At 42.3% G+C, this 24,982-nt stretch overlaps 1 protein-coding gene across 4 annotated transcripts in view; it reads left to right on the plus strand.

Moving 5' to 3' along the window:
- The window catches only part of disp1 (dispatched homolog 1 (Drosophila)), a 168,507-nt gene that overhangs the window by 50,479 nt on the left and 93,046 nt on the right, over window positions 1-24,982 (plus strand). For 2 of the 4 annotated variants that reach the window (XM_060914088.1, XM_060914089.1), the window contains exons 3-4: window positions 14,175-14,204; window positions 14,705-14,828. The exons of the other annotated variants lie outside the window; for them this stretch is intronic. In XM_060914088.1, coding sequence (XP_060770071.1) covers window positions 14,175-14,204; window positions 14,705-14,828 — 154 coding nt within the window. The remainder of the gene's footprint in view (window positions 1-14,174; window positions 14,205-14,704; window positions 14,829-24,982) is intronic. 4 annotated transcript variants of the gene reach the window in all.

The raw sequence follows: 24,982 nt of genomic DNA on the forward strand, positions 1-24,982 counted from the left end.
AGATGGGGGGGGAGAGAGAGAAAGAAAGAAAACATGTTGTTAGGTATGCCCTACAAATGACAAGTATTAAATCTGTGTGGTAGGCTCGCAGAGACGAGAGTCTTTACATCAGGCATAACACACAATGGCATGTTAATATGGTAAAAAATATATCATGACCTGCTCTGGCTGGATGCTTGATTGGGTGATGGGAGCACACTCCTCAGCAATGATGAGATGCAGATGGGACCCTTAGGCCTGGGCAAGACAATTCAGTTACATTTCACCGGGTCTGGGACATGCGACAGAATGTCTGACGGCCGATTCCCTGCAGGCTACGATAGCCAGTCGAGGTCCCCACCGTCTCCACCAAAAGACTTCCTCTTGACTCCATGTAACTCAGAGGGACAGATTTGGGGTGGGGGGGAGAGAAAGAAAACACAGGTGGTTAGGTATGCCCAATGTCACCTGAATAAGTAGGAACAGTATACATATTGCACCGAGTACAAGCAGGGACTCCGGCAACTAACTATGACAGCATAACTAAAAGGAGAGAGCCAGAAGGTAACACAGGCATGAGGGAGCCCCGGGACATAAAGCAGCCAGCCACTACACCGTCAACAAACTCGAGTGAGCAAGCGAGTGGGGACTGACAGCATCCATACATCCCAGTTTACCAAAACACTATGTCTGAGGACCCTCCAGATCTACTCCTTTACCTCATAAACACCATTAACAAAAGGCTTGACTAAACAGATATGTTTTCAGCCTAGACTTAAATGCTGAGACTGTGTCTGATTCCCGAACATTACTTGGAAGGCTGTTCCATAACAGTGGGGCTTTGTAAGAAAAGGCTCTGCCCCCTGATGTAGCCTTCACTATACGAGGTACCAGCAGATAGCCTGCACCTTTTGATCTAAGTAGGCGTGGCGGGTCATAGAGGAGCAGAAGTTCACTCAGGTACTGTGGTGCGAGACCATTTAGTGCTTTAAAGGTCAATAGTAGTATTTTATAATCAATACGAAATTTGATTGGGAGCCAATGCAGTGTGGATAAGACAGGCGTGATGTGGTCATATTTTCTAGTTCTAGTAAGGACTCTTGCTGCGGCATTTTGAACTAACTGGAGCTTGTTTATGCACTTATTTGAACATCCAGACAGTAAGGCATTACAATAATCCAACCTGGAGGTAACGAAAGCATGGACTAGTTTTTCTGCATCATGCAATGACATTAAATTTCTTATCTTTGCAATATTTCTGAGATGAAAGAAAGCTATCCGGGTGATGTTATCAATGTGAGTTTCGAATGAAAGACTGGGGTCAATAATCACTCCGAGGTCTTTTACTGCTGCACGTGAAGAAACAGAAAGGCGATCCAGAGTTACTGTGTAATCAGAAAACTTACTTCTAGCTGTATGTGGTCCTAGCACAAGTACTTCAGTCTTGTCAGAGTTAAGCAGAAGGAAATTTATAAGCATCCAGTGTCTAATGTCCTTAACACATTCCTCAATTTTATTAAGCTGGTGTCTCTCATCAGGTTTTGCAGAGACATACAACTGTGTGTCATCAGCATAACAGTGGAAACTAATACAATGTTTACGAATAATATCGCCCAGAGGTAACATATATAGAGAAAAAAGCAGTGGACCCAAGACAGAACCTTGTGGAACACCAAACTTTACCTCGGTACGTCTAGAAATATCACCATTTATATCAACATACTGATAACGATCAGTTAGATAAGACCTGAGCCAGGAGAGGGCCATTCCCTTAACTCCCACAACATTTTCTAGTCTATCCAGAAGAATGGAATGATCAATGGTATCAAATGCTGCACTAAGGTCAAGCAACACAAGTAGCGAGACACAGCCCTGATCAGACGCCAACAGTAGGTCGTTTACTACTTTAACCAGTGCTGTCTCTGTGCTATGATGAGGTCTAAATCCTGACTGATACATTTCATGGATGTTATTCCTATGTAAATATGAGCATAACTGCTGTGCCACAGCTTTTTCAAGGATCTTGGAGATAAAGGGGAGGTTTGATATTGGCCGATAATTGGACAGCTGACAGGGATCAAGGTCAGGTTTTTTTAATCAGGGGTTTGATAACTGCTAGTTTAAAGGATTTGGGTACATAGCCAATCATAAGAGAATAATTTATTATTTTTAGAAGCGGTTCAATTACTCCAGGCATTATCTGTTTGAATAGATGTGTCGGTAAGGGATCTAGTACGCAAGTTGAGGCTTTTGATGTAGAGATTAATGAAAGTAATTCAGTTTCTTTTAGGGGAGTAAAACATTCTAACTGATGAACTGATACAGTTATATTGTTAACTACAAGATCACTTTCATTCTCTAACCTTAAATTAGTAGTTTGAATTTTTTGTCGGATATTCTCAATTTTGTCATTAAAAAAATTCATGAAGTCGTTGCTACTACATACTGCAGGTGTGCATGTGTTGATAGTGGACTTATTCCTGGTTAATTTTGCTACAGTATTAAATAGGAATCTAGGATTATTTTTGTTATCTTCTATTAGGGAGGAGAAATATGTTGATCTCGCAGCACTAAGAGCTTTTCTATACTTTAGGAAGCTCTCCTTCCAAGCTAATTTGAACACTACCAATTTTGTTTGACGCCATTTACGTTCCAATTTTCGAGTGGTCTGTTTTAATGTGCGAGTGTCATCATTATACCAGGGTGCTAATTTTTTGTCTCTGACCATTTTCCTTTTTAGAGGAGCTACATTATCTAAAGTATGGCGGAATGTTGACTCTAAGCATTCAGTTGCCTGATCAAGTTCTGCAGGGGCTGACAGTGACCCAATCAAAGTTGACAGCTCTGGGAGATCATTTATAAAGCTCTGTGCAGTAGTTGACGTGAAAGTACGTTTAATACAGTAGCGTGGTGAGGTGCATATATTTATTACTCAGACATGTTTTGAATGAGATGAGACAATGATCTGAGATAACTTCAGACTGTGGAAGTATGACTATATTGTCTACGTTTAATCTGAATGTTAGTATTAGATCAAGGGTGTGACCACCATTATGGGTCGGTCCTATGACATTCTGCTTAATCCCGACTGAATCTAAGATGGACACAAACGCTGTTTTTAAAGGGTCTTCTGGGTCATCGAAGTGAATATTAAAATCTCCGACAACTAAAGCTTTGTCTAAGGAAATAACCAAATCTGAAATAAAATCTGCAAATTCAGAAAGAAACTCAGAATATGGCCCCGGGGGCCTGTAAATAATAAGCAATGGAATTAACTGGGTAGACTTATTTTTCGAGGCTACATACATTATATGAGTATGAAGAACTTCAAATGTATTAAATTTATAACCAGGTTTGTGTGTTACACCTAGATAATCGTTATAAATAACCGCGACGCCTCCTCCTCTGCCAGTTAGACGAGGCTGGTGTATATAACTGTATCCAGGAGGACTCGCTTCATTTAATGCTATATATTCATTTGGCTTAATCCATGTTTCTGTTAAACACAGTACATTAAACTCCTGATCAGTAATGAGTTCATTAATCATTAGCGCTTTAGATGTAAGAGATCTAATATTTAATAGCCCCACCTTTAGATCAAAGGTGCTGGCAGCAGCTGTACAGTCAGTCTGATCTAATTTTATATTGATTAGGTTACTGGAACAAACTCTCTGAAAATTTCTACCTTTTTGTTGAGCTCGGGGAACAGACACAGTCTCGATGTAGTGGGCCCTGAGTGACGACTCTGTGCAGCTAGCAGACAGTCGGTTTAGCCTGTTCGTCTGCTCCCTGGCCTTGGCTCTGGATTGTCAGAAATTAACTAGGCCTGTTCTGAGACTATGACCTATGCTGCAGGAAATGAGAGCAGCACCTTCCCGAGTGGGATGGATACCGTCCCGCCCTAACAGGCCTGCAGTGCCCTCAAAATTAGCCCAATTATCTATAAAGCCCACACTGTTTTCAGAGCACCACCTGGACAGCCAGCAGTTCAGCGACCATAACCTGCTGTAAGCTACATCGCCACGCCGCATTGGGATGGGGCCAGAGCATACTACAGCATCGGACATCGCCTTCGCTAATTTAAACACCTCTACAAAGTTACTCTTAGTAACCTCAGACTGACGAAGGCGTATATCATTAGCTCCTGCATGGATAACTATCTTTGAGAACCTGTGCTTGCCTAGGACCCTAAGATTACCTGCTATGTCCGGCGCCCTGGCTCCCGGTATACACCTGACTAAAGCTGCTGGTGCCCCTAAAGGCTGAGCTAATTTCACGTGCCGTATGATAGAGTCCCCTATAACCAGAGCTCTTTCAGGTTTCTCAGTGGGTGCATCACTAAGGAGAGCAAACCTGTTCGACACGTGACGCGGAGAGGAGTGGTGCTCCCGTGGGCGAGCCTCAGCGGTAGCTTTGGCTCTACGCTTATGCCGCCGAGCCGTCACCCATTCGCCCCGCTGTAAGGGCTCTAATGCCGGAGTTGGGGGATTGCTAACTCCACCTAGGGCATCCAGACTTTCCCTAACAGAAACTACACTGTTCTCACGCTCACTAACCTGCTCTAAAGCCTGGACACGCGCTTCTAGCACTGAAATCTTCTCCGTCAGAGAGCTAACTAATCTGCACTTATCACAAGTAAAGCTAATAGAGCTATCGCTAGTGACGGAGGAAGAATGACTAAACATCCTGCACTCAGCACACTGAACAGGCTGAAGGTGTGCCATGATGAAAAGATTCACGTACCTTAAATGAAGATCTGTTGATATTAAAGCAGATCAGATGGCCTCCGCTTGTGGACTTTACACAGGAGGAGAGAAAAAGAAAGCTTCCGGTCTCGGCGTTCTTCCGAAAAAAGAAAGAGAAAAAAAACTGGGAAAAAAAACGGAAAAAGGAAAGCGAAAGTGAAAAGTACAAAAATGAAAGCGACAGTATAATAAAAATGAAGAGGATACTGGAAATTTATTTATAGAAAAAAAGTTAAAAAAGGATTAGTAATTAACGCCGGCACTCGCGGGAAAAAGGACTTGGCGCGAACAACTCAGGAAACAGGAAGTGCGTTCCTGTTTGCAGGTGTGCATGTGTCTATAGTGGTCTTTTTCCTGGTTAATTTTGCTACAGTATTAAATAGGATTATTTTTGTTATCTTCTATTAGGGAGGAGAGATATGTTGATCTAGCAGCACTAAGAGCTTTTCTGTACTTCAGGAAGCTCTCCTTCCATGCTAATTTGAACGCTACCAATTTTGTTTGACACCATTTACGTTCTAATTTTTGAGTGGTCTGTTTTAAAGTGCAAGTGTCCATCATTATACCAGGGTGCTAATTTTTTCTCTCTAATCATTTTTCTTTTAAGTGAAGCTACATTATGTAAAGTATAGTGAAACGCTTACTCTAAGCATTCAGTTGCCTGATCAAGTTCTGTGGGGGTTGACGGTGATCCAGTCAAAGTTGATAACTCTGGGAGATTACCTATAAAACTCTGTGCAGTAGTTTGTGAATGTACGTTTAATACAGTAGCGTGGTGCGGTGCATATTGCTCCAGACATATTTTTAATAAGATGAGATAATGATCTGAGAACTTCAGACTGTGGAAGTGTGACTATATTTTCTATATTTAGCCCGAATGTTAGTATTGGATCACCATTATGGGTAGGTCCTTCTGATTAACCCCTACTGAATCTAAAATGGACACAAAGGCTGTTTTCAGAGGATCTTCTGGGTTATCAAAGTGAATATTAAAATCTCAGACAACTAAAGCTTTGTGTAAGGAAATAACAAGGTCTGAGATGAAAGCCGCAAATTCAGAAAGAAACTCAGAATATGGCCCCGAGGGCCTGTCAATAATAAGTAACAGAACTCACTGGGTAGACTTATTTTTCAAAGCTACATACATCATATTAGTGTGAAGAACTTCAAACATATTACATTTATAGCCAGGTTTTTGTGTTACACCTAGATAATCATTATAACTAACAGCGACACCGCCACTCATGCCAGTTAGATGAGGCTGGTGTATATAACTGTATCCAGGAGGACTAGCTTCGATTAATGCTATATATTCATTTGGCTTCATCCATGTTTCTGTTAAACACAGTACATCAAACTTCTGATCAGTTATAAGTTCATTAACAATTAGTGCTTTAGATGTAAGAGATCTAATATTTAAGAGTTCTATGTTTAGATCAAAGGTGCTGGCAGTAGCTGTACAGTCAGCATGATCCAATTTTATATTAATTAGGTTACTAGAACAAACTCTGAGTATTTCTAATTTTTTGTTTAGCTCGGGGAACAGACACAAGCTCCATATAGTGGAACCTGATTGACTACTCTGTGCAGCTAGCAGACAGTCGGTTTAGCCTGTTTGTTTGCTGCTGGTACCCCTAAAGGCCAAGCTAATCTCACGTGCCGTATGATGGTCTCCTCACCATGTGTCTGCATGGGTTTCCTCCGGCTGCTCCGGTTTCCCCTACAGTCCATAGATATGCAGGTTAGGCTAATTGGTGGCTCTAAATTGACCGTAGGTGTGAATGGTGGTTTGTCTCTGTGTCAGCCCTGCGATGATCTGGTGACTTGTCCAGGGTGTACCCCGCCTCTCGCTCATAGTCAGCTGGGATGGGTCACAGGCAAGCTGGAGCCTTGCACAGGATAAGCCGTTACGGATAATGGATGGATTCGCAAATCTTCACATTCTGTTTTACATACACAAATAGTTTGACAGTGTCCCAATGTTTTTTGGAATTGGGGTTGTAATTATTAAATATTATAAATGGGGGAAATTCAAGTCAGGTGATATTAATCTACATTTATATCTTATGACCTATCCAGTAAGCAGTTTTGGTGGCAGATGGTAATAAAGTCATTAAAGCGCTTGGTTCTAGCCACCACTTCAACTACCCTAAAGTGCCTTGACCTAAGATTCTAAGGTTGATGGAATTCAGAAGAGGAAATAAGGCAGTTTATTTAAAATGCTCTTTATAAATTTCATTTTTCTTTTCTGTAACTAGGTTTCCTTCATTGTTTTCCAGGCATTTGCAGAGGCCAATTGTGAAATTCTTGAATTGTGAATGTCTGAAAGTAGATAATGAGATTAACCTTCTGTAATACGTCCCTAATGTGGGTGGAGTACAGGAGCTGATGTTCTCACACACTTTATTTTCCCTTCTCTTGTTTCTTTTCAGCTTCACTCGCTTGCTCGCTGCTCACACAGTCACATGCACGTGTACTGGTCGGAGAGCTCCCCTCTCTCTGCTCTCTCCCTCCTTTTTTATCCTCTGTCACTGCAGCAACACACACAACATTTAATTAACAACAGGTGCATTAACTTTGCCACTCACCTTCACCTGGCCCCGCCCTCCATTCACAAACCGATGCTAGGCCACGCCCCTGCTGCCACACCTTCCTTTAATGTAAACTTTTCAATCTGTTCTAGAAACATTTTCATTTATTCATTCTCTGGGAGTCACCGGACCACACTTTTTGATAACCAGTTATCTAAAAGACCAGTTAAAGTATTTAGTTTTCGTAATCAATCTCTAATAGTTTTACCATTTTGTAGTATTGTATTTTATTCACATTTCCTTCTGAATAATTTTTTTGTCCTAACTGGATATAGTTCTCTAACATTTCTGACACAATATGGCCAAATGTTTTGTTTATTTTTGCTTCAGTTGCAGAAGTAGATCCCAAAGAAGCCACACTTACTTTATAGGTTGACAGCTAGCTAGCACACATTGATATGTACATTCCTGTTAAAGGTGCTTCCTGTGAAATTGGCATCCCTGCTTCCTTTTCATCTTCATCTGACGAGCTTTTATATTTTAAATTCATGGAAATTGTATCGTTTGCCATGTCCGCTGATGTCGCTAACACTACTGTGGTAATGGTTTTGAACTAGGAAGTGGAATTTTGCATGGTGAACACAGACTAATGGAGTGACGCACACAGTGAAACATCTCTGTGAACCGGAACTAACTGTTGTATAACACTGCTTTGAAACATAGTTAGCTTGAGCTTGCTTTCTCAGTCTCATTAAGTAAAAGATAAAAAGTTTACCTGAAAGTTGTGCTTTACAAATTATTGATTTGTTAGAATTTGTAAATCAATGAAAAATTTATTTATTTTTCCAAGTGTTTTTAAATATAGATAGATAGATAGATAGATAGATAGATAGATAGATAGATAGATAGATAGATAGATAGATAGATGATCCTTTGCAGGAAATTACAAGTTACAGCAGCATCAACCATACTTAGGATAGGAATAAATAAATAATAAAAATAAAAAAAATCTATCTACATAAAGTTCACAAACTTAGAGATACTAAAATTTAAAAATACAGAATTTAAAAAATTAAGCTAAAAATAGTATTTCTGGTTAGAACTACAATAATTAAACATAACACTAGAGTAAAAATCTGGGGTATTAAGTGCTGGAATGCTAAAGTACTGGAGTTTATTGCACATTGAAGAGCTTGATGGCATCTGGCAAGAAAGACCTTCTCTAGCGTTCAGTCTTGCATCTTGGTGGGATCAGCCTGCCACTGAAGGTGCTCTCCCGAAACACCTCCAGGGCATGAAGTGGGTGCAAGTCATTATTCACTATTGCATTCATCTTTCTTAGCATCCTCACTTCAGTCACCTGCTCAGCCCAGTCCTGAGGGGCACCAATTGTGGTGCTAGCCTTTTTAATCAGTTTATTGACTCTGTTTCTGTCTGATGTGTGAGCACCGACACCAAAAAACAAAGCACTGGCCACCACAGTGTTATAGAAGGTGCACAGCAGTGGTTTACAGATATTAAAATAGCACAATGGTCTTAAATATTGTCTGTTTTGCCCCTTCTTGTCGACTGCCTCTGTGTGGCTGGACCAGTCCAACTTGTTATCCAGCTGTACCCCAAGGTATTTGTAGCTGGGGACCTGCTCCACCTCAGTTCCTAGTATGAAGACAGGGTCAGGTTTGGGCCTCTTCCTCCTAAAATCAAAGACCATTTCTTTGGTCTTTGAGGTGTTTAGCCTCAGGTGGTTGCCCTTGCTCCAGTCCACAAAATCCCTTATTATGCCCCTGTATTCCCCCTCACAACTTCCCTTAATGTAGCCCACAACAGCAGAGTCATCAGAAAATTTCTGAAGAAAACAGGTGTTCAAGCTGCATTGAAAGTCAGATGTTTACAGGGTAAACAAAATAGGTGACAAGACAGTTCCCTGTGGGGCCCCTGTGCTGCACAGGACAGTCTCCGAAACACAGTTTGGGAGCCGCATGTATTGAGGTCTGGCAGTAAGATAGTCCACCACCCAGGAAACAAGCTCCGCCTCCACCTGCATCCTCCTCAGCTTCTCACCCAACAGCTCCGGTTGAATTGTGTTGAAGGCACTTGAGAAGTTGAAAAACATTATTCTTATAGCTGCATCTGACGTGTCGAGATGAGCGTGGACCCTCTGAAGCATGTAAATGAGGGCATCATCAACACCAATGTTGGGTTGGTAAGTGAACTGTAAGGGATCGGTGAATGTTTTTACTTTGGGCCTGATGTGGGACAGAACCAATTTCTCAAATGTTTTCATGATGTGAGAAGTTAGAGCGATGGGTCTATAGTCCTCAGGGCTAGTCGGATGTTTCTTTTTGGGGACAGGGACCAGACATGATGTCTTCCACACGGTGGGAATCCTCTGCTGCTGCAAACTCAGGTTGAACAAGTAAGCAAGGATTTCACACAGCTGAGTGGAGCAGGATTTTAAAAGTCTGGGGGCTTATCCCATCAGACCCAGCCGCTTTCCCCTGCTTCAGTCTGTCCAGTTTCCTCTTAACCTGGAATGGGTGGACTATTAGGGGTGCAGCTGGTGGCGAGGTGGGAGGGGAGAGGAGGGGGCAGCCGGTGGTGGAGGAGGAGGGGGCAACTGGTGGCAGGGTGGGAGGGAAGGGGAGGAAGGGGGAGGGAGTGTTACGAGAGGGGAAAGAGGGAGCAGGACAGTCAAATCAGTTTAAAAAACAAATTTAGGTCATTGGCAAGGTCACGGTCTCCATCAGGCAGTGATCCCCCCCCCCCCCCCGCCCCTCTCAAGACCAGTGATTTTTCTCATTCCAGACCAGACCTGCTTCACCCCTTCATGCTGCAGCTGTAGTTCCAGTTGCTGACTGTAGGCCTGTTTCCCCTCCTTAATTTTCACCTTCAGTTCCTTTTGTATTTCCTTAGTTTTAATCTTGTCACCTTCCCTGAAAGCCTTTTTCTTCAGGTTAAGCAGTGCTTTTAGGTTGGTGGTTACCCAAGGTTTATTGTTGGGATAACACCGAATCTCTCTGCTGGGTATATTGACATCAGTGCAAAACCTGATGTACTCAGTAAGGCAGTCAGTCAGTCCATCAATATCATCACCAAAGAACACACAGAAACCATCCCAGTCGGTTGTTTCTAGGCAGCACTGATGAATTTGGTGGATTCATCAGACCAGCACTTCAGAGTTTTGATAGTGACAGGCATTTTCTTTACAACAGGGGTGTAAGTGGGGGAGAGATAGACTAGACTATGGTCTGATCGCCTGAGAGGTGGCAGGGCAGAGCAATTGTAAGCATCTTTAATATTTGCATAAAATAGATCAAGTGTTTTATCTTCCCTGGTGGGACAGTCAACATACTGTTTAAACGTGGGAGTGTGTTGGATAGGGAGACGTGGTTAAAATCACCTGATAAAAACATGAGTCCAGGTATTTTGCTTGAAGTCTCGCAATGGTAGCGTGCATCACGTCGCAAGCTGTCTACACATGGGCAGATGGAGGGATGCAAACAAAAATGGCGATAACCGTAGTAAACTCTCTCGGCATGTAGGAGTTCAATGCCAAGAGTTCAATGTCCTTATTGCAGGTTTGTTCCTTAATGGTCACATAATTCGGATTACACCATTTGTTGTTTATATACACAGCAAGTTCATTGCATGACATCCCTAACATGCACAGGACAGTATCCAAGTAATTGAAGGAGATTATCAGTCTCCAAGAATAGGCTAGAAGGTTATAAACCCTCATTTGAATGTTCATTTCATAGAGTCCTGAGAAATTGTCTGTTTGAAGGCTTAGGGAGATGTTTAAGAGAGCTTTTAAGCGCTCAGGAAGAGGAGCTTTATTGTGATTTGACGTGCTATTTTTCCATTGTACACAGAGTACCAAAATAAGCACACATGATAGTTTTTTAAGGACGCGCTAATAGCATTCATCACTATTACATGATAAATGAGCCACGATTATTTTTGTGCATAATTTCAGTCAATTTTCTGTGACTTCCAATCATAATTACAAAAAAAAGTTATAGAGCACCAAAAAATTTAATTGAGCACCATTATCTGAGCTCTATTACAGGCCATTCTGTAATATGCTGTACGTAAATAAATGTAAAGTTGATTTTTTTGGGGGGGATAATTGAAAAATCAGTTCTTTATTTGTTTAGCTTTGTATCCCCTGCTGGCCGAAAGGCCCGAATGGGGGATTATGTCGTGGTGATTTCCATCTGTCTGTCCATCCGTCCCGGGAAGGGTGCTCACCTTTTGAAATCAACTCCTCTCACAATTTTTGGAGGAATTTCATGAAACTTGACAAGAGGCATTGTTATGTCTGTAGTACCGCATATTGTAATTTTGTTCAATTTGGTCGCATTTTACCAGAGTTGCAGCCCTTGATTAACAAAATTAACTTTGACGATTTCATGAGAGTGTGTTTTCCTTCTGAAATCAACTTCTCTCTCAATTTTTATCCCCCGCTGGCCGAGAGGCCCGAAGGGGGATTAAGTCATGCCAATTTCCGTCCATCCATTCCAGGAAGGGTGTTCACCTTCTGAAATCAAGTCCTCTCTCAATTTTTGGAGGGGTTTCACAAAACTTGTCAGGATTCTGCGTTATATGTCGTTACTACGCATATTGTAGTTTCATTCAATTCGGTCACATTTTACCAGAGTTACAGCCCTTGATTAACAAAATTATGCTTTGACAATTTCATGAGTGTGCTTTCCTTCTGAAATCAATTTTTGGAGGAATTTCATGAAACTTGGCAAAAGGCATTATGTTAGTAGTACACACATCCGTCCGTCCGTCCCAGAAAGGGTACTCACCTTTTGAAATCAACTCCTCCCACCATTTTTTGAGGAATTTCACGAAACTTGACAGAATTCTTTGTTATATGTCGGTAATGTGCATATTGCAATTTTGTTCAATTCATTCGCATTTTACCAAAGTTATGGCATAGTTGCCAGCGGGGGATATTGTGCTCTCAGAGCACTCTTGTTAATTTTTATTATTACTAATGGTGGATGTAATTAAATTTTCACCACTTCTAATTCAACCAGTAGAATTTCTAACTTTAGGCAGGTAATAATCATTGTTATTTTACTGAGACACAGACTCTGGTATCTGTGTTGCTGCTACACTAATCATCTTTTAGTCCATCTGTTAATGTAAGGTCCTGATTTGCTTACATGTATGACAGAGTGGCTGTGATGGTTAGTTACCTTCCAGTGTTAGGCCTGTAATTTGAACAGTTGTGCTGCTCTAAAAGAGGCCCTTTTCCCAGTTTCTAATAGTAGGCAGATTAATATGCTGTTAAGTAAATGCTTTCGTATAAATATGGAGGGGATTATAGGAAATTGTGCATGCTGATTGGTCGAGAAATTTGGATTACGTATTTCTTACGTATTCCTTTTAAACAACTCTCGTGTAGCTTTAGCAGTATGTTTAGGGTCATTGTCCTACTAGACCATGAACCTTCGTCCCAGTCTCAAACTTCTGGCTGACTCAAACAGGTTTTCCCTCCAGAATTGCACTGTATTCAGTGCCATCCATCTTTCCTTCAGTCCTGACCAGCTTTCCTGTCCCTGCAGATGAAAAGCATCCCCACAGCATGATGCTGCTACCACCATGCTTCATTGTAGGGGTGGTGTTCTTAGGGTTTGCGCCACACATGGCATTTCCCATGATGGCCAAAAAGTTAAATTTTTGTCTCATTTGACTAGAGGATCTTCTTCCATGTGTTTGGGGAGTCTGCCACATGCTGTTGAGCAAACTCCAAATGTGATTTTTATTTATTTATTTATTTATTTTATATTTTTTTTAAAGCAATGAGTTTTCTCCAATGGTTTTTTTTTTTTTCCTTTCCATAAAACCCCACTCTGTGGAGTGTATGGCTTAAAGTGGTCCTATGGACAGATACTCCCATCTCCACTGTGGATCTTTTGCAGCTCCCTCAGCATTCTTGTTGGTGTCTTTGTTGCATCTCTGATTAATGCTGTCCTTGCCCGGTCTGTAAGTTTTGGTGGGCGGCCTTCTCTCATCAGGTTTGTAGTGGTGCCATATTCTTTCCATTGTGCTATAATGGATTTAATGGTGCTCCCTGGGATATTCAAAGTTTGGGATATTTTTTATGACCCAACCCTGATCTATACTTCTCCACAACTTTGTCTCTGACCTGTTTTAGAGTGCGCCTTGGCTTTCATGTTGCTTGCTTAGTAGTGTAGCAGAGTCAGGGTCCTTCCAGTACAGGTTGATTTATACAGACATCATGTGACAGATTATGTGACACTTTGTACACAGGTAGATCTTAATCAACTAATTATATGACTTATGAAGTGAATTGGTTGGACCAGCTCTTATTTAAGGGTTTCATATGAAAGGGGGTGAATACTTATGCACACTGCAGATTTTTGTTTTGTTTTTTCATTTTAATTATTGTTTGTGTCTCAATTAAAAAAAATGTGCACCTTTAAAGTGGTAGGCATGTTGTATAAATCAAATGGTGCTCCCCCCCTCCCCCCCCCCCCCCCCCCCAAAAAAAAAAAAAAATCCATTTTAATTCCAGCTTGTAATGCAACAAAACAGGACAAACACCAAGGGGGATGAATGCTTTTGCAAGGCACTGTAACTGCCAGGGTTTAAAAATACCAGGTTGGAGATGGTACAGAGTGACGGAGAATCCTGGCTGTCACTTGATTATCCTGGGTGTACAATTCAGTAGAATAAAGGAAAATGTATTCATGAGGGCCAATGGAAGCTCACTGCTGGGGGTCTTGAGCAAGATCCTAAACCCTCAACTGCTCAGTTTTATAAATAAGGACGTCTGCAAAAATGCAAACTTGAATATTAACTGAAGCTGCAGCCAGTAGGAATTTGCTTGTCTGTTGCTGTAACTCTAACATATAAATTTAATGTCTTTCTTGTTCTGTAGCCCTGTAAGACCTTTTCGAGTCCCCAAAAGGTAAGCGCTCCTCTTGGATTTTTCTTGTCCATCTCAACTTGTATATGACTATTCATGCTCCAGTTAATGTCATCCTCTTTCCATGTTCTGTTCTGGCTCTGCTTGTCTTATTTGTTATTAGATGTGGGTAAAAATCTGCCCAATGTCTATTTCATAGGACATTTTTTACACTCAGTTTGAATGCTTCACTCAATTCTGGACTTCTTCAGACAAATCCAAAGACCAGTTCTGCTGAACTGTGGATTAGTTGCATGAATTATAACTTTCTCAGTTTTTGCAAAACGCAAATCAATATATTTGTTTATTTAACGTATTATTGAAGCAACCCTCAGATCACTGTTTCCAGAGACCAGAGATTGGCTAGACCACATTAGAGTACAAAACCAGCTATCATAATGTACCAAATGTACCAACGATTCAGTGCTGAAATTAAATTTAAGGGTTACCATTTATTTATCTTGTAATGGCATGTAATAAATAAAGCTTCTCTTTGTATACAGTTATGCAGAGCTCATTGCTGACTGGCCTGTGGTGGTCCTTGGGGTGTGTACTATACTCATTGTGGTCTGCACTTTAGTCGGTGTCCTTGTGCCAGACTTGCCTGACTTCTCAGATCCTTTACTGGTAAGACATTTGCATTTCTGTTTTTCCTCTCAGTACAGCTGGCATCATGAAAGCCTTAATTCACCTCATAGGATTGTATTTTGACTCATTTGGAAACCAGGAAACTAAACTGGAAGATTAATGCTTATAGATTTGAAGATTTAAACCAGATGTGCTCTCGCTCATGGACACCATGAAGTCCATGGTGTTGTCAAGTCAAGTTTATTTGTATAGCGCTTATGTTTATTTGTCGCAAAGCAGCTTTACAGAATTTGAACGACTTAAAACATGAGCTAATTTTATCCCTAATCTATCCCCAATGAGCAAGCCTGTGGCGATGGTGGCAAGGAAAAACTCCCTCAGACGACATGAGGAAGAAACCTCGAGAGGAACCAGACTCAAAAGGGAACCCATCCTCATTTGGACAACAACAGACAACATGACTATAGCATTAACAGTTTTAACATGAAGTCAGTTTTGTTGATGTTATAAACTCTTCATTGATATGAAGAGTAATTCATCATATCACTTACAGTAATGCTTTTATGGCTTCAGCCATAAAAGCATTACTGTAAGTGTCCAGAGCATCCTCCAAGTGTGACTTTCAACTGTCCACATGGGGCTGTCCTCCACAGAAGTGATGCGATGAGACTCCAACCAGACACAGGGCACCAGGATGGATCAGGCAGGTCTGAGGAGCAGAAGAGGTCAGCATCTCGATCCCAGGACTGACATGTAACTCAGAGGGACAGATTGGGGGGAGAAAACACAGGTTGTTAGATATGGTATAGGCAGTGTCACCTGAATAAGTAGGAACAGTATACATATTGTACTGAGTACAAGCAGGGACTCCGGCAAAACTAACTATGACAGCATAACTAAAAGGGGAGAGCCAGAAGGTAACACAGGCATCAGGGAGCCCCGGGACATAAAGCAGCCAGCCACTACACCGTCAACGAACTCGAGTGAGCAAGTGAGTGGGGGACTGACAGCATCCATACATCCCAGTTTACCAAAACACACTATGTCTGAGGACCCTCCAGATCTACTCCTTTACCTCATAAACACCATTAACAAAAGGCTTGACTAAACAAATATGTTTTCAGCCTAGATTTAAACGCTGAGTCTGTGTCTGATTCCCGAACATTACTTGGAAGGCTGTTCCATAACTGTGGGGCTTTGTAAGAAAAGGCTCTGCCACCTGATGTAGCCTTCACTATACGAGGTACCAGCAGATAGCCTGCACCTTTTGATCTAAGTAGGCGTGGCGGGTCACAGAGGAGCAGAAGTTTACTCAGGTACTGTGGAGCGAGACCATTCAGTGGTTTAAAGGTCAATAGTAGTATTTTATAATCAATACGAAATTTGATTGAGAGCCAATGCAGTGTAGGCAAGACAGGGGTTGTAGTGTCACGGAAGCTTCAATTAATGAACACGACGTAATTGTCTTTGTGAACTTTTACTGAACACAATGCTGCAGCATTACAAAGAGGAAAAATATAATTGGGCAATACAAACAACCCACATCGGCATCTTTTACTTCGGAGATTCATTTCCTAAAAAAAAAAACGTCAATGCACACAAGCATTTCCTTAAATCGGGCTTCAAAATAAAAGCACTTCCTGTTCACGTAAATAAAACAAATCAATCAAAATTTAACTAACATTCATTTACATAATTTCTACAACAAAATATAATGACTGCTTGTCTAATATTAGCCTCAATAATTTACAACATCCTCCCGCCCGATGAACAGGTGTTCATATCGATTCACTTATTACCTAACTTATCTCTAATGGATATATCAACTGAATAGGTCTCCGCAACAGACTGCCTGTAGATGTACGAACAGTGCAGGAACGAACAAGTCCATCTCTGCCTGAAAACAACTCAACAATCCTGCCCATTTTCCAGGTTTGCCTGGGCATATTGTCCTCTCCAATCAGTATGACATCTCCCACCTTCAGCATGGTGGGTATGGGTGTGTCACACTGGTGAGCTGATTTTAAGTCCATCAAGTAGTCCTTCCGCCAGCTGTTCCAAAGGCTGGTTAACAGCCTCTGCCGGTACCTCCATCTCTTGCCCATGTCCTCTCTGCTTACATTAGTTGCCTTAGATGAAGATATCATAGTCTGTGGTGGCAGAGAGGTGAGTCTTTTCCCAACCAGGAAATGTGAGGGTGAAAGCGGCTGGGGCTCTGATGCGTCATTATGGACATAGGAGAGAGGCCGGGAATTCAGCACAGCCTCTACCTCTGCAAGCATGGTTGTCAGCTCCTCAAAGGTGAGTGAAGCTTTCCCTAGGACCCTCTTCAAACATGTTTTTACAGATCTCACAAGTCTTTCCCAGAAGCCGCCCCACCAAGCAGCTCTCTCCACAATAAACTTCCAGGTGATCCCCTTGTCCGTGAAAAAGTCAGTGAGCTCTGATTTTCTGAATGACCTCCACAGCTCCTTCAGGTCTTGGTCTGCTCTTTTGAACGTTTTAGCATTGTCTGAGTAAATAACTTTACACAGCCCTCGCCTTGCAATAAATCTTCTTAAGGCTAACAGAAAGTTTTCAGTAGTCTGATCTGAAACTAGCTCTAAATGCACTGCTCTGGTAACAGCACAAGTAAATAGTGCAATGTATGCCTTCTTAGGCTGACCACTACATTTAACATAGAGCGGCCCTGCAAAATCTACCCCAGTTACTTCAAAGGGTGGGGACTCTGTGACTTTGTCTCTTGGTAATGGAGCTGTAACTTGCTGCACTGGCTTAAGCTTAAGTCTCCTGCAGATGTGACAATGTGCTACCACTTGCTTGACCAGCTGTCTCCCCCTCAAAACCCAGTATCTTTCCCTCATTTGCACCAGAGTGTCTCTAATCCCAGAGTGCATCACTCTCTCATGACAGTCCTGAGCTAGCAACTCAGAGAATTTGTGATTTGCAGGCAGCACCCATGGGTGCTGCTCCCTGAAGCTGAAATCAGTGTGCTGTAGCCTGCCTCCCACACTAACAAGGCCATTTTCATCAAAAAACGGCTTCAAGTCTCTGATTTTTGAGTCTTTCTTGATATCTCTTCCAGACTTCAGCTGACAGATTTCTTGACTGAAACTCTGGTTTTGTGTCACTTTTACCCAGTACACTTCTGCTGCAGTGAGCTCCTCAGTAGTTAACTCTCCTTGAGTTCTTGGAGAGGAGCGGGCATTAGTTATGAACCTTCGCACCCATGCAGTTATTCTCAGTACTGTTTTCAACCTGCTGTATTTTCCTAGGTCTAACAATGGCTCAGCCTGCTCAACGGTGCTAAGCTGTACTACTGTCTGAAACTTAGACCTAAGCTCCCTGCTTACCTCATCTGCAATGCAGTCCTCATCAATGCTTTCTACTTCTTCTGCAGATGACAGTGAGATGGGTCCACTCCACCATAACTGGCTTTGCAGGAGGTTCTCTACACTCTGCCCTCTGGTGGGCAAGTCAGCAGGATTGTTTTTGCCATTGCAGTGAGACCACAGTTCAGGATTTGTGAGACCTTGTATCTCAGCCACTCTGTTGGCCACAAACGGCTTCCACCTTTGTGCTGTGCTGCGTATCCAGTGAAGAACAATCATTGAGTCTGTCCACATGTTTAACTGATTTATTTTCATGTTGAGTGGCTTGAGAAGATTATTACCTAGCCTTGCTCCAATCAGTGCTCCCATAAGTTCCAAGCGTGGTAATGTCATTTTCTTTAAGGGGGCTACCTTTGACTTGGATGCCACAAAACTTGTCACAATCTCCTTTTCTTTGTTCTCTCCTTGCAAATAGGCAACAGCACTGTACGCCCTTTCGCTGGCATCACAGAAAACGTGTAGCTTGACAGTCTGTGAGTCTGGGTTAATGTCTATTTGGTACCATCTTGGTATGTCCAGCTGGTGGAGCTGCGGCAACTCTGCACACCACCGGTCCCATTTTTCAGCCAGGTCTGAAGGCAGCTGATCATCCCAACCAACTCCCCTCTCCCACAGTTCCTGGAACAGGCACTTGGCTCTGATGGTGAAGGGGGTGAGAAACCCGATTGGGTCAAAGACACGAGCTGATGTCTGTAGTACATTTCTCTTTGTGTTTTCCTTGCCTTTCATAATGTCTAGCAGTCCCTTTAGGTCAAACACAAAGTCATCCTTCTCTGATCTCCATACTAGTCCCAACACCTTCAGTACATTTCCACAAGTGGCTGTTTCTGTTGTGTGCTCCATTCCACCTTCTGTCCACTTAGCTCTCAGTTCTGGTGAATTAGTTATCCATTTGCATAGGTTCATGCCAGCATGGGACAGAATCTCTTTTGCCTTTGTAGTGACTGAAAGTGCTTCATCCACATTACTTGCGCTGGCAATGAAATCATCTACATAAAGACACTCCCTCAGCGCCTCCACTGTCTTGGGCTGCTCTGTTTCATACTGCTTGATATGTTTTCTGATTGTTGCAGCTAACAAGAAAGGGCTGGGTGACACTCCAAATACTACTCTGCTCATTCTCAAGATGCGCAGATCATTTTCACTGTCTTTGGTTGGGGGCCCCTGCAGCCACAGGAACCTCACAGCATCTTTATCTTTCTCTGCTAAAGCTATCTGCAAGAAGGCTTTGGTAATATCAGCAGTAAAGGCTATCTGGTGAAGTCTGAACTTGATCAGCACATCTAGTAAATTAGGGTTGAGATTTGGCCCAGTCAGTAAACAGTCATTGAGTGAGGGGCTACCATCTTCATGTGATGATGCATCAAAAACCACCCTCAGTTTAGTAGTTATCTTATCTTCTCGAAGAACAGCATGATGTGGCATGTAATATTTTACAGACTCTGGATTTTCTTGTTTTAAAGTGTTAGCTGGTACATCCTCACAGATGCCTTGTTGCAGGTAATCTTTAATGACGTCGCTGTACCTTGTGTACAGGGTCGTGTCCGTCTTTAGTCTCCTCTTGAGGCCTTCAAACCTTCCCTTTGCGACCCTGAAGTTGTCTGGGAGATCTGGTTTATCAGGTCGCCATGGTAACTCCACTTGGTAGCGGCCATTGTTATGTGTTACTGTCTGTTCAAAGTTCTGGAGTGCCTCTGCTTCTTCTGGGCTCCTAGCTTTCTCGTGGACAATGCCCAGAGACTCCACCTCCCAAAAGGCATGCAACTGTTTCACAATCTGAGTGTCCTCTTCTAGACTGATGTGCATACAGGTCGCATCAGTTACACTGGATGTTGATACTGGTCCTTGCAAAGCCCACCCAAAGCTGCTCTCTATGGCCACTAATGAATTAGTCAATCTCTGGACCTTGCCTGACACAACCTTCCAGTAGAAGTCTCCGCCTATTAACACTGAGAGTTCTGGATCATCACAGCCATCTAGTGAGAAATCAGCTAGTTGTAGACCCTTTCTCTCCATCTCTTCTTGTAAGGGTTTGCCAGGGACCTTTATCACAGCACTGCACACTTGGGGGGTTTCCACAGCTTCAATCTCGATTCTTTGCTGTGAATCCCACACATTTTCCATCCACACCTTCACGACGTTGCGCTGTACTGTTGCAGGTGTGGTGGATCCAAAGGTATGTAGATTTAGTGTCTCCTGTCTTACCACTGGTAATCTTAGTGCCTTTGCCACATCCTCACGAATGAAGCTTCTCTGACTCCCTCCGTCTAACAGGCAGCGCACGATCTTTTTCCCTGCTGGACCACCTGCCCATGCCTTCACAGTTTGGAGCAACACTGTGTTCCGGATGTCAGCTTTCAGTTTTACTGTACTGGACACCGATGATACAACAGTCTCTGTATTGTTATTGCTAGTGTCTGTCTTAGCTTCATTTAGCTCACAAACTGACTGATGATGTCTGCGACCACACAGAGCACATATAACACCTTTAGCTCTGCAAAATTTGGCTGTGTGTTTTGGGCCAAGGCAAACATAACATCTTCCCATCTTCCTCAGTTTCTCCTTGCGAGCAGACACAGACTTATCTGGACAATGTTCTGGTTTGTGGTTCTCACTGTCACAATACACACAGGTCTGAGGGGCATTACTAGCTGTGTGCAGTGCCGTTGCTGAAGGTACACTCCACTTCTTTGGTTTGTTCTCACAGAAAGGAGCTGCTTTGCCAAGCGATCTGTTATTGGTCTGAATGTCCCTTTGTGTGATACCTGGTCTTGTAAGCTGTAGTGCTCTCTCTCTGCTTTGGACTTCATTTTGCAGGAAACGGATGAGTTCAAACACCTTCCATTCACCACTGGAGTCTGTCTGGCGGGTGTAAGCCAATGCGATGTCTTCAGGTATAAGTTGTAATAGCACTGGGCATAACAAACAGCCATATGTGTCACTATGAACTCCTAATGATTCTAGACTGCGAATTTGTATTTCACATTCATCATAGAGGTGTCTGAGAGCTACTACATCTGCTGATCTCTTCACTGGAGCCAGGTTCAACAGTTTTGACATGTGTGCACTGATTACAATATCCTTTCTTCCAAAACGGCTCTCAAGCAATTCCACTGCTGCATCATAATTTCCATCAGTCATAGTAAGTCCTGCTACAGCTCTTGCTGCTGCTCCAGTCAAGTAGGACTTCAGGTAAATGAACTTTTCTCTCTTAGACAGGGCATCATTGTTATGAATTGCTGTTTCATATTGAGACCAGAATTCTTGCCACTGGCTTATTTCTCCACTGTATTTCTCTATGATTAGCTTGGGCAGTTTAACAGTCTGTGTACCTGGCGATTTGACTGAGTTGATACTTGCATCGCTCACCCGCACACTCACTGGGTCACGTGCCTTCTGAATCAGTCTGGTGGCGCGAGCCTTCCACGTGAGAATGCGGTCCTGGTACTCCTGAGTGTTTGCAACTTCCGTCTCCAGTTCGTCAGTGGCCGTTTCGTCCTCAATGCCTTTGTCCAAGTCTATTAAACTTTCCTCCTTTGTTGACAGTACTGACAGCATTTCACGGAGTTTATCACAGTCGGGTACATCCTTGCTCACCTCCTCCTCAATGCGAGTCAACAGCTTTGTTGTTGAGGCGCGGATTGTCCCCCGCTTCTTCTTCATCCTTTCCATGTGCTCCGTCATTTCTGCATCCAGCTAGCATTAGCTTCCCACTTCAGTAAAGCTCAAAGTGAGGAAAAAAAAAAATATTCCCGGGTTTCGGCACCAAAATGTAGTGTCACGGAAGCTTCAATTAATGAACACGACGTAATTGTCTTTGTGAACTTTTACTGAACACAATGCTGCAGCATTACAAAGAGGAAAAATATAATTGGGCAATACAAACAACCCACATCGGCATCTTTTACTTCGGAGATTCATTTCCTAAAAAAAAAAACGTCAATGCACACAAGCATTTCCTTAAATCGGGCTTCAAAATAAAAGCACTTCCTGTTCACGTAAATAAAACAAATCAATCAAAATTTAACTAACATTCATTTACATAATTTCTACAACAAAATATAATGACTGCTTGTCTAATATTAGCCTCAATAATTTACAACAGGGGTGATGTGGTCATATTTTCTAGTTCTAGTAAGGACTCTTACTGCTGCATTTTGAACTAACTGGAGCTTGTTTATGCACTTATTGAAACATTCAGACAGTAAGGCATTACAATAATCCAACCTGGAGGTAGCAAAAGCATGAACTAGTTTTTCTGCGTCATGTAGTAACATTAAATTTCTTATCTTAGCAGTATTTCTGAGATGAAAGAAAGCTATCCGGGTAATGTTATCAATGTGAGTTTCGAATGAAAGACTGGGGTCAATAATTACTCCGAGGTCTTTTACTGCTGCATGTGAAGAAACAGAAAGGCCATCCAGAGTTACTGTGTAATCAGAAAACTTACTTCTAGCTGCATGTGGTCTGAGTACAAGTACTTTAGTCTTATCAGAGTTAAGCAGAAGGAAATTAATAAGCATCCAGTGTCTAATGTCCTTCATACATTCCTCAATTCTATTAAGCTGGTGTCTCTCATCAGGTTTTGCAGAAACATACAACTGTGTGTCATCAGCATAACAGTGGAAACTAATACAATGTTTATGAATAATATCACCCAGAGGTAACATATACATACATTTTTATATATAAAAAGCAGTGGATCCAAGACAGAACCTTGTGGAACACCAAACTTTACCTCAGTATGTCTAGAAAAATCACCATTTACATCAACATACTGATAGCAGTCAGTTAAATAAGAGCTGAGCCAGGAGAGGGCCATTCCCTTAACTCCCACAACATTTTCTAGTCTATCCAGAAGAATGGAATGATCAATGGTATCAAATGTTGCACTAAGGTCAAGCCACACAAGCAGCAAGACAGCCCTGCTCAAACGCCAACAGTAGGTTGTTTACTACTTTAACCAGAGCTGTCTCTGTGCTATGATGAGGTCTAAATCCTGACTGATATATTTCATGGATGTTATTCCTATGTAAATATGAGCATAACTGCTGTGCCACAGCTTTTTCAAAGATCTTGGAGATAAAGGGGAGGTTTGATATTGGCTGATAATTGGACAACTGACAGGGATCAAGGTCAGGTTTTTTAATCAGGGGTTTGATAACTGCTAGTTTAAAGGATTTGGGTACATAGCCAATCGTAAGAGAATAATTTATTATTTTTAGGAGTGGTTCAATTACTTCAGGTATTATCTGTTTGAATAGACGTGTAGATAAGGGATCTAGTGCGGTGTTTCTCAATCTATGGGCCGTGGACCGGTACCGGTCCATGAGAAGATTGCCGTCGGTCCGCAAGCCTGCCTCTGCACTAGTAGTCAGTATTATAATTTCAAACTACTGGTCACTATCAATCAGATTATGTAGAAGAGCGATTGGCTGGCTCTGCTCTCAGTGCTTTTGTCACGTAGCGCAAGTCCCGCCTCCCCCATTCTAGAATGTTAAGCGTTCCCGCCCGCACAAGGTTGCACACTTGCACTTATTCATTCATTCTGTCCCAAGTCCAGTCATTCGCGCGCACACGCTTTATGAGAGCAATGTCATGACATGTTCAAAGCAAGCTACTCTTGACTCTTTCTTTGGAAAGCGCCCATCTGACAGTGCAGATACACATGAGCCAGAGGCAAAAAAATATTGCCCATTCACTCGCAATTACGACCCTTCATACATACAATTCGGCTTTATTTCAAGTGATAGTTGTCCCCTGAAACCAATCTGTGTTATCTGCCAAACCATGCTAAGCAATGAAGCTATGAAGCCATCCAAATTACGCCGGCATTTGGAAACTAAACGTTCACATCTCAAGGATAAATTGGAGGATTTTTTTCAGAAGAAAACGTGATGAATTGGCCACCAAAACTAAAGTGTTGAAAAGTAATTTGACCGAGAATGAAAAGCTAACAAAGGCATCATCCATGATTTCACACCACATTTCCAAATGTCAAGCACCCTTCACAATTGGGGAGAAGCTAATTATGCCATTAATTGTTACTGCTTGTAGTGAGGTGTTGGGTCCGGCTGCTGCAGCCAAAATAAAAGAAATTCCTCTGTCAAATGACAGGGTCTGTCGTCAAATTGATATGGCGGCAGACATCGAAATGCAAATTTTAGAAAGGGCGAAGTCATCTGACTGGTTTGCCATTCAATTGGATGAGACCACGGATCTCTCTAACTTGGCTATGCTTCTGGTCTACATCAGATATGCTCATGAGGGCTGGTTTCATGAGGATTTTTTGTTTTGTAAGGTGCTTCCACAACCGCTGGAGAAATATTCCGTATGCTTGATGGGTACATCTCTGGGCATGGGTTGATATGGGGGCATTGCGTTGGTGTCTGCACAGATGGGGCAGCGGCTATGACCGGCAGGCACAACGGAGTTGTTGCTCGGGTAAAAGCTGTTTCACTATCAGTGCAGGCAACGCACTGTGTTATTCATCGAGAGGTACTTGCTTCTAAACGCCTGTCCATGAAGCTCTGTGAAGTTTTAAATCAAGTGATCAAAATAGTGAACTTCATTAAGGCCAATCCGACAAATTCCTGTCTATTTACAGCTCTGTGTGATGAGATGGGTGCAGATCATGTTCATCTGCTCTTGCACTCTGAAGTTCGTTGGCTGTCACGGGGTAAAGTGGTGAACAGTGTGTACCAGTTGAGGCATGAGGTTGAGGCATTCTTGACAGATAAACAGTCCAATCTTGCCGATCACCTGCAAGATCAGTCTTGGCTTATAAAGGTAGCTTATTTT

The sequence above is a fragment of the Neoarius graeffei genome, chromosome 2, assembly GCF_027579695.1.
Source record: "Neoarius graeffei isolate fNeoGra1 chromosome 2, fNeoGra1.pri, whole genome shotgun sequence".
NCBI classification, from domain to species: Eukaryota; Metazoa; Chordata; class Actinopteri; order Siluriformes; family Ariidae; genus Neoarius; species Neoarius graeffei.